The 13,492-nt window shown below is 46.0% G+C and overlaps 1 protein-coding gene across 1 annotated transcript in view; it reads left to right on the top strand.

Annotated features, from left to right (window-relative positions):
• Nucleotides 1–4,632: 4,632 nt before the first annotated feature.
• Nucleotides 4,633–13,492, top strand: part of LOC130130942 (type II inositol 3,4-bisphosphate 4-phosphatase-like) — a 52,213-nt gene continuing 43,353 nt past the window's right edge. The window contains exons 1-2 of the mRNA XM_056300807.1: nucleotides 4,633–4,722; nucleotides 4,924–5,046. Of these exons, the coding sequence (XP_056156782.1) occupies nucleotides 4,633–4,722; nucleotides 4,924–5,046 (213 nt within the window). The remainder of the gene's footprint in view (nucleotides 4,723–4,923; nucleotides 5,047–13,492) is intronic.

Genomic DNA, 13,492 nt, shown 5'->3' on the forward strand with positions numbered 1-13,492 from the left:
TGGTTCTGAAAGACCTGGTCCACATTATAACTGAAAGACCTGGTCCTGGAAGACCTGGTCCACATTATAACTGAAAGACCTGGTCCACATTACAACTGAAAGACCTGGTCCTGAAAGACCTGGTCCACATTATAACTGAAAGACCTGGTCCTGGAAGACCTGGTCCACATTACAACTGAAAGACTTGGTCCTGGAAGACCTGGTCCACATTATAACTGAAAGACCTGGTCCTGAAAGACCTGGTCCACATTATAACTGAAAGACCTGGTCCACATTATAACTGAAAGACCCGGTCCACATTATAACTGAAAGACCTGGTCCTGGAAGACCCGGTCCACATTACAACTGAAAGACCTGGTCCTGGAAGACCTGGTCCACATTACAACTGAAAGACCATGGTCCTGAGAAACCTGGTCCACATTATAACTGAAAGACCTGGTCCTGAAAGACCTGGTCCTGGAAGACCCGGTCCACATTACAGCTGAAAGGTTTCTCATCGTCACCGACAGCAGCGCCCAAAGTTGACAAAACTTCGTGTACCGTCAAAAGTTGGGCCCCGACCTCTCCTTTTGTCTCCTGTCAGCTTCTCCTCCTCCTCCTCCTCCTCTGTGCTGTTTAGTCCCTCATGTTCATCAATCTACAGTTAATGTCGGGGAAACCACAACCGAGGGGAACAAAAAGTTCATTTCAAACATCCGGAAGTGTTTTGCGGACGCGGACGGCGTCGGGAAGTGATTTGTCTCACCGTGTTTCCCCGCGGGGCGGTGCGAGGAGCTCGCCAGCCTGCTGTAAACGCCCCGTTCACACGGACCGTAGGGGGGAACAAACCAAGCCAACCTCCCGAAACTGGCTCTCTAGTCATTGCAGTGAGCGTTGTTGGCATGGTCGACGTGTACACGTATGGCCAAAGCGCAGATCTGAGCGCAAATTGAAAATAAAAAACGTAAGATTAACATAAAAACAAGTTCCGTGGTTAAACAATATAGTTTTTACCCGAACATTTTCTGTATACTAGTGTAAACTACTAATAAGACACGTTAGCCCCTAGCTAACGGGTCTGACCCTTTAGCCGAGCGGGTAGTGACGTCGCCTTGTGGTGCAGTACACGTCGTATCGAATCCCGCACCGGGCAAGAAAATAACCGGTTAGGCTCGGCTAAAGGGTCAGACCCGTTAACTAGGGTCAGACCTGTTAGCTAGGGGCTAACGTGTCTTATTAGTAGTTTACACTATCCATCCATTATCTGAACCGCTTATCCTGCTCTCAGGGTGGCGGGGATGCTGGAGCCTATCCCAGCAGGCACTGGGCGGCAGGCGGGGAGACGCCCTGGACAGGCCTGTCCAGGGCGTCGATGTGCTCTCTCTCTAACCCAGCTTCTGGGCTTCCGCAATAAATGGGGAGGGTTGCGTCAGGAATGGCATCCGGTGTAAAACCTTGGCCAAATCAAATATGCGGATCATAAACCAGATTTCCATGCCGAATCGGTTGAGGCCCGGGTTACCAACAACCGCCACCAGTACAGTTGACCAGCAGGTGCCGGTGGAAACTATGCTACTGTTGGGTGAAGGAGAAGGAGAGGGGAAAGGCCTGTCCAGAGGCAGTGGGAGAGGAGGAAGGGTAGGAGTGTGGAGGGGAGAGTCAGAACTTTGAATGTTGGCACTATGACTGGTAAAGGGAGAGAGCTGGCTGACATGATGGAGAGAAGGAAGGTAGGCGTACTGTGTGTGCAAGAGATCAGGTGGAAGGGGAGTAAGGCCAGGAGTATCGGAGGTGGGTTCAGACTCTTCTACCATGGTGTGAATGGGAGGAGTAATGGGGTAGGGGTAATTCTGAAGGAAGAGTATGTCAAGAGCGTGCTGGAGGTGAAGAGAGTGTCAGACAGAGTGATGAGTATGAAGCTGGAAATTGAAGGTTTATTGCTGAATGTTATCAGCACATATGCCCCGCAAGTTGGGTGTGAGATTGAGGAGAAAGAAGAATTCTGGAGTGAGTTGGACGACGTGGTGGAGAGGGTACCCAAGGAGGAGAGAGTGGTGATTGGAGCGGACTTCAATGTGCAAGTTGGTGAAGGGAACAGAGGTGATGAGGAGGTGATGGGTAGCGATGGTGTCAAGGAGAGGAATGTGGAAGGACAGGTGGTGGTGGATTTTGTGAAAAGGAAGGAAATGGCTGTGGTGAATACATATTTCAAGAAGAGGGAGGAACACAGGGTGACGTACAAGAGTGGAGGAAAGTGCACACAGGTGGACTATATCTTATGTAGGAGGTGTGGTCTAAAAGGGATTGGAGACTGCAAGGTGGTGACAGGGGAGAACGTAGCTAGGCAGCATCGGATGGTGGTCTGTAAGATGACTTTGGAGACCAAGATGAGGAAGCAAGTGAAGACACAGCTGAAGATCAAACGGTGGAAGTTGAAGAAGGAAGACTGTTGTGTGGAGTTCAGGGAGGAGTTTAGACAGGCACTGGGTGGTAGTGAAGAGTTGTCAGATGGCTGGAAAACCACTGCAGAAATAGTGAGGGAGACAGCTAGGAAGGTACTTGGTGTGTCATCAGGAAAGAGGAAGGAAGACAATGAGACTTGGTGGTGGAATGAGGAAGTACAGCAAAGTATACAGAGGAAGAGGTTGTTAAAGAAGAAGTGGGACAGTCAGAGAGATGAAGAAAGTAGACAAGAGTACAAGGAGATGCAGCGTAAAGCGAAGAGAGAGGTGGCAAAGGCAAAGGAAAAGGCGTATGGTGAGTTGTATGACAGGTTAGACACTAAGGAAGGGGAAAAGGACTTGTACCGATTGGCTAGACAGAGGGACCGAGCTGGGAAGGATGTGCAGCAAGTTAGGGTGATCAAGGATAGAGATGGAAATGTGCTGACAAGCGAGGAGAGTGTGCTGAGAAGGTGGAAGGAATACTTTGAGGGGCTGATGAATGAAGAAAATGAGAGAGAGAGAGAAGGTTGGATGATGTAGGGATAGTGAATCAGGAAGTGCAGTGGATTAGCAAAGGAGGAAGTGAGGGCAGCTATGAAGAGGATGAAGAGTGGAAAGGCAGTTGGTCCTGATGACATACCTGTGGAGGCATGGAGGTGTTTAGGAGAGGTGGCAGTGGAGTTTTTAACTAGATTGTTTAACACAATCCTGGAAAGTGAGAGGATGCCTGAGGAGTGGAGAAGAAGCATACTGGTACCGATTTTCAAGAACAAGGGTGATGTGCAGAGCTGTAGCAACTACAGAGGTATAAAGTTGATCAGCCACAGCATGAAGATATGGGAAAGAGTAATAGAAGCTAGGTTAAGAGGAGGAGAGGTGGTGATCAGCAGCAGCAGTATGGTTTCATGCCATGAAAGAGCACCACAGATGCGATGTTTGCTTTGAGAATGTTGATGAAGTATAGAGGAGGCCAGAAGGAGGTACATTGTGTCTTTGTGGATTTAGAGAAAGCTTATGACAGAGTGCCGAGAGAGGAGGTGTGGTATTGTACGAGGAAGACGGGAGTGGATGAGAAGTATGTAGGAGTGGTGCAGGATATGTATGAGGGCAGTGTGACAGTGGTGAGGTGTGTGGTTGGGTGACAGACGGGTTCAAGGTGGAGGTGGGATTACATCAAGGATCGGTTCTGAGCCCTTTCTTGTTTGCAATGGTGATGAATAGGTTGACGGACGAGACCAGGCAGGAGTCTCCATGGACGATAATGTTCGGAGATGAGATTGTGATCTGTAGGGAGAGTAGGGTGCAGGTGGAGGAGAGCCTGGAGAGGTGGAGGTATGCACTAGAGAGAAGAGGAATGAAAGTCAGTAGGAGCAAGACAGAATACCTATGTGTGAATGAGAGGGAGGACAGAGGAATGGTGAGGATGCAAGGAGTGGAGGTGACGAAGGTGGATGAGTTTAAATACTTGGGGTCAACTGTCCAAAGTAACGGGGAGTGCAGAAGAGAGGTGAAGAAGAGAGTGCAGGCAGGGTGGAGTGGGTGGAGAAGAGTGTCAGGAGTGATGTGTGACAGAAGGGTACCAGCAAGAGTTAAAGGGAAGGTTTACAAGATGGTGGTGAGACCAGCTATGTTGTATGGTTTGGAGACAGTGGCGCTGATGAAAAGACAGGAGGAGGAGCTGGAGGTGGCAGAGGTGAAGATGATAAGATTTTCACTGGGAGTGATGAAGAAGGACAGGATTAGGAACGAGTATATTAGAGGGACAGTTCAGGTTGGACGGTTTGGAGACAAAGCAAGAGAGACAAGATGGAGATGGTGTGGACATGTGTGGAGGAGAGATGCTGGGTATACTGGGAGAAGGATGCTGAATATGGAGCTGCCAGGGAAGAGGAGAAGAGGAAGGCCAAAGAGGAGGTTTATGGATGTGGTGAGGGAGGACATGCAGGTGGCTGGTGTGACGGAGGAAGATGCAGAGGACAGGAAGAGATGGAAACGGAGTGTCCGCTGTGGCGCCCCCTAACGGGAGCAGCTGAAATTTGTGGTGGTAGTAGTAGTAGTAGTAGATATTTTAAAGTTATACCCTTAATGCAACTTTCCACCTGATCCACAAAAAACTTCTTGAGGAGGTAAAAAAATGAAATAATGTACAACATTAGGCAGAAAATTTAACAGCTTTCCCATACAGAGAAATATACATCATTACTGGATCATGAAAACCATTCTTATTGCTGATATACATAGACAAAAAGGATTGGGAAAGAGACAGAAAGAGGAGAAGAGAACAAAAGAGCTCATTTTAGTAAGTGACATCTAATAGTTAGTAGTTATTAACGACCAGAAATAAACATAATTTTCATAAGCTATTGTATTGTATTGTATTGTATTGTATTGTGTTGTATTGTATTGTATTGTATTGTATTGTATTGTATTGTATTGTATTGTATTGTATTGTATTGTATCGTGTACTTGCCTGTTTTTCTCGCGACATCTTGTGGTTAAGATTAGTTGTCAGGCCAATTCTCGCGAGATTGTAAGTTTCCTGACGTTTTCCCCAAACAAATCTCCAGAGCCTGGATCGTGTGGAGAAGTTGCGTCCCCACTCCCGAACTGGAAGTTTCTCCTGGTAAGCTGCAAAACGTGACGTCCAGCGACTGTAACGTTATTCAGTGAAAACTTTATTTTCCTTGGAATCTGTTAAAAAAAAATTCAAACCAGACTTTGATCCCGTCTACCTACAGGCGGCTGGTAATAGACTGCGAACAAGTTGTGTTTATATTCGGCGTTTGCGATCACATACATTTTTTTGTACAAGTTGCAGGGTTAAAACGTGATGTATTATAGATCATCTAATGATTGCTTTCATGTCTGGTGTCTCACTTGCGCTGATGCGTTGAGTTAAAGAAAATGGTTTCATTGTTGTTAAGGGGTCTGGCGGACCGTAGCTAAGGAACCGTCTGCAAACTACGGAAAAAAAAGGTAAAATAAGAAAAAAGAGGAAAGGCAAAATGGCAAAATTGAAACGGCATCACTTACTCACATGAAGTCACGTCGCTGCCCTTCAGTAAATGAAATCCCGTTTTGGCTTCGTTAGTAAGTGTATAGTAGGGCGCCCAATTCATTATAAGTAGCCTATTATGAGATAAATAACAAAGGTACATTGTGATGACAGATGCAGCCATTGAACAGCTTTTGTACTGTTCAGAATACGCCCTTCTCTTGCACGCGGGCACTTGTGTTTTCAGTTGTTGCTTGTGGCATTGTTACATTGTTACATTGTTACATTGTTACATTGGTACATTGTTACATTGGTACATCGGTACATCGTTACATTGGTACATTGTTACATTGGTACATTGTTACATTGTTACATTGTTACATTGTTACATTGTTACATTGGTACATTGTTACATTGGTACGTTGGTACGTTGGTACGTTGTTACGTTGGTACGTTGGTACATTGTTACGTTGGTACGTTGGTACATTGGTACATTGTTACATTGGTACATTGTTACATTGGTACATTGTTACATTGGTACATTGGTACATTGGTACATTGGTACATTGTTACATTGGTACATTGGTACATTGTTACATTGGTACGTTGGTACGTTGGTACGTTGTTACGTTGGTACGTTGGTACATTGTTACGTTGGTACGTTGGTACATTGGTACAGTGTTACATTGGTACATTGTTACATTGGTACATTGGTACATTGTTACATTGGTACGTTGGTACGTTGGTACGTTGTTACGTTGGTACGTTGGTACATTGTTACGTTGGTACGTTGGTACATTGGTACATTGTTACATTGGTACATTGTTACATTGGTACATTGTTACATTGGTACATTGGTACATTGGTACATTGTTACATTGTCACATTGGTACATTGTTACATTGGTACATTGGTACATTGTTACATTGGTACATTGGTACATTGTTACGTTGGTACGTTGGTACGTTGGTACGTTGTTACGTTGGTACGTTGGTACATTGTTACATTGGTACGTTGGTACGTTGGTACGTTGGTACGTTGGTACGTTGGTACATTGTTACATTGGTACATTGGTACATTGTTACATTGGTACATTGTTACATTGGTACATTGGTACATTGGTACATTGCTACATTGTTACATTGGTACATTGTTACATTGGTGCATTGGTACATTGGTACATTGTTACATTGGTACATTGGTACATTGTTACATTGGTGCATTGGTACATTGGTACATTGCTACATTGTTACATTGGTACATTGTTACATTGGTGCATTGGTACATTGGTACATTGTTACATTGGTACATTGGTACATTGGTACATTGTTACATTGTCACATTGGTACATTGGTACATTGTTACATTGTTACATTGGTACAGTGTTACAGTGTTACATTGGTACATTGGTACATTGGTACATTGTTACATTGTCACATTGGTACATTGGTACATTGGTACATTGGTACATTGTTACATTGGTACATTGGTACATTGTTACGTTGGTACGTTGGTACGTTGGTACGTTGTTACGTTGGTACGTTGTTACGTTGGTACGTTGTTACGTTGTTACGTTGGTACGTTGGTACGTTGGTACATTGGTACATTGTTACATTGGTACATTGGTACATTGGTACATTGTTGCATTGTTGCATTGGTACATTGGTACATTGTTACATTGGTACATTGGTACATTGGTACATTGGCACATTGTTACATTGGTACATTGGTACATTGGTACATTGGTACATTGTTACATTGTCACATTGGTACATTGGTACATTGGTACATTGGTACATTGTTACATTGGTACATTGGTACATTGTTACATTGGTACGTTGGTACGTTGGTACGTTGTTACGTTGGTACATTGTTACGTTGGTACGTTGGTACATTGGTACATTGGTACGTTGGTACATTGGTACATTGTTACGTTGGTACGTTGGTACATTGGTACATTGTTACATTGGTACATTGTTACATTGGTACATTGTTACATTGGTACGTTGGTACGTTGGTACGTTGTTACGTTGGTACATTGGTACATTGTTACGTTGGTACGTTGGTACATTGGTACATTGTTACATTGGTACATTGTTACATTGGTACATTGTTACATTGGTACATTGGTACATTGGTACATTGTTACATTGTCACATTGGTACATTGTTACATTGGTACATTGGTACATTGTTACATTGGTACATTGGTACATTGTTACGTTGGTACGTTGGTACGTTGGTACGTTGTTACGTTGGTACGTTGGTACATTGTTACATTGGTACGTTGGTACGTTGGTACGTTGGTACGTTGGTACGTTGGTACGTTGGTACATTGTTACATTGGTACATTGGTACATTGTTACATTGGTACATTGTTACATTGGTACATTGGTACATTGGTACATTGCTACATTGTTACATTGGTACATTGTTACATTGGTGCATTGGTACATTGGTACATTGTTACATTGGTACATTGGTACATTGGTACATTGTTACATTGTCACATTGGTACATTGGTACATTGTTACATTGTTACATTGGTACAGTGTTACAGTGTTACATTGGTACATTGGTACATTGGTACATTGTTACATTGTCACATTGGTACATTGGTACATTGGTACATTGGTACATTGGTACATTGTTACATTGGTACGTTGGTACGTTGGTACGTTGTTACGTTGGTACGTTGTTACGTTGGTACGTTGTTACGTTGTTACGTTGGTACGTTGGTACGTTGGTACATTGGTACATTGTTACATTGGTACATTGGTACATTGGTACATTGTTGCATTGTTGCATTGGTACATTGGTACATTGTTACATTGGTACATTGGTACATTGGTACATTGGCACATTGGCACATTGGCACATTGTTACATTGGTACATTGGTACATTGGTACATTGGCACATTGGTACATTGGTACATTGTTACATTGGTACATTGGTACATTGGTACATTGGCACATTGGTACATTGGTACATTGTTACATTGTTACATTGTTACATTGGTACATTGATACATTGTTACATTGGTACATTGGTACATTGTTACATTGGTATAAGGCACCCAGTGAATATCAGCCTTCTTCTTGCGCCTGTCTCGGCTGCTCCCGGTAGGGGGCGCCACAGCGGATCATCCGTTTCCATCTCTTCCTGTCCCACCAGCCACCTGCACGTCCTCCCTCACCACATCCATAAGCCTCCCCTTCTCCCCTTCTCCGCTTGCCCGAGCTGATTTCCACAAACTCCCGTTGTGTCTTTTGTGAGACGGTCCCTTGCGTGTCCACGGCGCCAGGCTGTTAACGGTGAACGGGAAATTTCCGACCTTATTCGGGGTGAAAACACACTCGGACTCGTGTCCTTCGCCAGTGGGTCGTGAACACATTGTTCCTTTGATAAGTTTGGTCGCTTTAAGGAGGAATCTTGGCGGATGTCCAGTGTTGAGGACCGGCGGTGTGGAGCCTGACACGGGGAGAAGTTTCCTGTTCAGCTTCTTCTAGGGAGCCCTAAAGACTCCGCGGTGAGACGTGGAGGGGGAGACCCGCTGCCCCGGGTCAGGTTTATCTATTTTATCTATTTATTTGTAAAAACAATTAGCAGGGTTTTATTTCCCCAACTAGATGTTGAACCCTTGCTGACCTCCGGCGCTATGCTAGCTTCCCGTGGCCGCAGCACAGGGGAACTTAACAACCGACGACAGGGCGCCGTTGTACTAATAAGGTCGCTTTCACACTTGAAAGTCCAAACCGAGGTCTGAACCAGAGTCTGGTTCTGGTGCTTTCACATCCGTTATTTTATAGTCATTAGGTTCAGGACTTTTGCTTTCATACCAGCGGACCTTGACTTGAACTTTTGGCTCGCTGTTGCCGCCAGGGGCGCTCGCTGTTGCCGCCAGGTGAGCTCGTTGTTGCCGCCAGGTGAGCTCGCTGTTGCCGCCAGGTGCGCTCGCTGTTGCCGCCAGGGGCGCTCGTTGTTGCCGCCAGGTGCGCTCGCTGTTGCCGCCAGGTGTGCTCGCTGTTGCCGCCAGGTGTGCTTGTTGTTGCCGCCAGGTGCGCTCGCTGTTGCCCCCAGGGGCGCTCGTTGTTGCCGCCAGGTGTGCTCGTTGTTGCCGCCAGGGGCGCTCGCTGTTGCCGCCAGGTGTGCTCGTTGTTGCCGCCAGGGGCGCTCGCTGTTGCCGCCAGGTGTGCTCGTTGTTGCCGCCAGGTGTGCTCGTTGTTGCCGCCAGGTGCGCTCGCTGTTGCCGCCAGGGGCGCTCGTTGTTGCCGCCAGGTGTGCTCGCTGTTGCCGCCAGGTGCGCTCGCTGTTGCCAGGTGCGCTCGCTGTTGCTAGGTGCGCTCGTTGTTGCCGCCAGGTGTGGTCGCTGTTGCCGCCAGGTGCGCTCGCTGTTGCTAGGTGCGCTCGCTGTTGCTAGGTGCGCTCGTTGTTGCCGCCAGGTGTGCTCGCTGTTGCCGCCGGGTGCGCTCGCTGTTGCCACCAGGTGTGCTCGCTGTTGCCAGGTGCGCTCGCTGTTGCCGCCAGGTGTGCTCGCTGTTGCCGCCAGGTGTGCTCGCTGTTGCTAGGTGCGCTCGTTGTTGCCGCCAGGTGTGCTCGCTGTTGCCGCCAGGTGTGCTCGTTGTTGCCAGGTGCGCTCGCTGTTGCTAGGCGCGCTCGCTGTTGCTAGGTGTTACTGGTTGTGTTTGTTTTATCACTTCCTATGATTGATCCGAAAGTCCGAACCTTTGATTTCACATTAGACGTTCATGAAGCTTGGTCTGAACCGAAACTACCTCCTGAGCTTGGACCAGAGACCGAGTCTTTGATCCCTGTACCCTGGTCCAAGAGGTTTCACACCTGGCAATCTGCTTCGGGCTTTTCTGGAAAGTCTGAAAGTCCCGACTAAACCACATAGGTGTGAAAGGAAACGCGGGGATTTTGAATATTGGCAAGTATTTCAGAGAGAACTTCGCTTCGACCGTCGTGACATTTAGTTTCACAGCTTCAATTCGCGGATCTCGCCAGTCGGAGGCGCAATTGCGCTCCCTGTCATGTCTCCGCCGGCAGGAGCGCCATGCGGATTTATGGCTTCCATACACCTGACCGTGTCTCGGCTGATGACGTCACGCCCCCCCCCCCCATCGCTCTGCAGCCTGCTAACAAGACGTTATTCGTATTTGTATTTGTATTTTTGGGTAACACTTTAGTATGGGGAACATAAAAACACTTAATTACTAGTGAATTAGTAATGATCAAGATGTCGCTTTAGTATGGGGAACATATTCTAAGTAACAAAAACTTAATTACTGGTGAATTAGTAATGATCAAGATGTCACTTTAGTATGGGGAACATATTCTAAGTAACAAAAACTTAATTACTGGTGAATTAGTAATGATCAAGATGTCACTTTAGTATGGGGAACATATTCTAAGTAACAAAAACTTAATTACTAGTGAATTAGTAATGATCAAGATGTCGCTTTAGTATGGGGAACATACTCTAAGTAACAAAAACTTAATTACTGGTGAATTAGTAATGATCAAGATGTCACTTTAGTATGGGGAACATATTCTAAGTAACAGAAACTTAATTACTAGTGAATTAGTAATGATCAAGATGTCACTTTAGTATGGGGAACATATTCTAAGTAACAGAAACTTAATTACTAGTGAATTAGTAATGATCAAGATGTCACTTTAGTATGGGGAACATATTCTAAGTAACAAAAACTTAATTACTAGTGAATTAGTATTGATCAAGATGTCACTTTAGTATGGGGAACATATTCTAAGTAACAAAAACTTAATTACTAGTGAATTAGTAATGATCAAGATGTCACTTTAGTATGGGGAACATATTCTAAGTAACAAAAACTTAATTACTAGTGAATTAGTATTGATCAAGATGTCACTTTAGTATGGGGAACATATTCTAAGTAACAACAACTTAATTACTAGTGAATTAGTAATGATCAAGATGTCACTTTAGTATGGGGAACATATTCTAAGTAACAAAAACTTAATTACTAGTGAATTAGTAATGATCAAGATGTCACTTTAGTATGGGGAACATATTCTAAGTAACAACAACTTAATGTAGAGTAATGTAACACTATGAACACTTGTAGTGTTGTGTGTTGTGATGTAAGAACAGAGCATATTCATTAAGTGTTAGTAAGGGAGAATAACTCTTCTTGTGGTACTACCACCTTATAAAGGCCACACTAAGCAAAGCATATTGAGATGGTGCTACTAATAAGCAATACTTCTGAGGTTATAGAGGGAAAACTCATAGTTAATGGCTTACTGGTTGTATAATAAGGCCATGCAGAATAAGGCATTAATGAGTACGTAATAATTACCAATTAAGAGCCAATATGTTGCTAATTTGCATGCTAATAAGCACCTAATTAGTGGTGACTACGTTCCCCATACTAAAGTGTTACCGTAGTGTTACCGCCCCCCCCCAAGACCCCGTCACAGAGCTAAAGGGCGATGCTGTGAAGTTGTGCAGCCCTTCCTTACCTTGTATCTGGAATAAACGCAGACTATTGGAATGAGGACCCTAAAACTAGATTTGAATGTCCCGTGTGTCGTTCCCCCGGCTTCACGTTTTAATTTTACTACAAAAGTCATTAGCCTGACTGGCCCCTTGTGCAAAACTCGTTAATGACATGTTTATTCAAATCTCTTTAACGGTTATGAGTCGGGCAACAGGAAGGTGGCATTGTGGCATGAAGGAGTGTGTGTAGGGCCACTACAGCCAGTGGGGATGGAACAAATGAGGAAACAGGAAGTTACCGACAAAATCCTCTGTAGACAAACGAGGTTTGTGGACGAACGAGGACCTTGTCATGTCAGGTGCATGTGTGTGTGTGTGTGTGTGTGTGTGTGTGTGTGTGTGTGTGTGTGTGTGTGTACACACAGGGTGTTGTGATGCGTCTAGTGCAGCAGTGTGTAGTTGGAGGGAAGGTGCATGTGTTCTTCCAACCCGCTTGTGTCCTTCCTGCCCTTAGCTTGCTGCCGCTGGCTAGCCTCTGTGGTGAATAGGGCAGCATGCTAGCGTGTTAGCCTTCCCTTGCCAGTACATAGCCTCTCCTTCACCAAGACTCCTGCCCTTAGCTTGCTGCCGCTGGCTAGCCTCTGTGGCGAATAGGGCAGCATGCTAGCGTGTAAGCCTTCCCTTGCCAGTACATAGCCTCTCCTTCACCAAGACTCCTGCCGGGCCTCCCAGTGGCCACACATGGTAACTGCGGCCCCAGGCTAACTTGGCAGGGGATCTCGGAGCAGCGGTGGGCCCCAGAGATATGGTGTGCAGGCCCACCCTGGTGGACACGCCCTGGCACCTATCAACCACTGCCCCGCTGCCTTGTGGGTGAGTCTGGAAGACATAAGGCTAAGGGAGCTAACCCCAACAGAAAAGCAAGCTGTGGCGGCACGCTTCGAGGCGGTTTCCCAAAAACTGGATTTCCGGCAGCTCCCTGCAGTTGTGTGGAGGTGCCGGTCGTCTAGGGATCCCCCTCGCCATCGGAACCATCTCCTCTACAATCAAGTCATGTGGTGTTGGGAGAAGCACACCCCCCATGCCACTTTAAAAACCATCTCTGCTGCGCAGGTATCTTCTGCTATCTGAGTCCTCAAAGGACCCACAAATAGAAGAAGAAGATGGTCATCATCGGGCACCATGGACAACCAGCAAGCAAGCAAGTTTGTGTGTGTTTGTGGGCCCTGTGTGTTGGCCTGGCAGCCTGTCCAGGGTGTCTCCCCGCCTGCCGCCCAATGACTCCTGGGGTAGGCTCCAGCACCCCCACGACCCTGAGAGCAGGAGAAGCGGTTTGGATGATGGATGATGGAAGGTGTGTTACAGACAACGTGTAACCATGAGCATCAGGTCCTGCAGACTGTAGAGGGATGTGATGTGGATGGCTGATGTCTGGTAGGACTTTACCAGGGAAAACGACAGGGTGCATTGTGTTTTCCATCTTCATCATAGCAGCCAGATGAGGAAGAACGAGGCAGGCGGTGTTGAGTTAGAAGAAGTGAAGGCGTCGTGTCTCACCAGCAGATGCGACAGAACAAGCTGGTAGAAGAC

The sequence above is a fragment of the Lampris incognitus genome, chromosome 20 (genome assembly GCF_029633865.1).
Source record: "Lampris incognitus isolate fLamInc1 chromosome 20, fLamInc1.hap2, whole genome shotgun sequence".
In the NCBI taxonomy this organism is placed as follows: domain Eukaryota; kingdom Metazoa; phylum Chordata; class Actinopteri; order Lampriformes; family Lampridae; genus Lampris; species Lampris incognitus.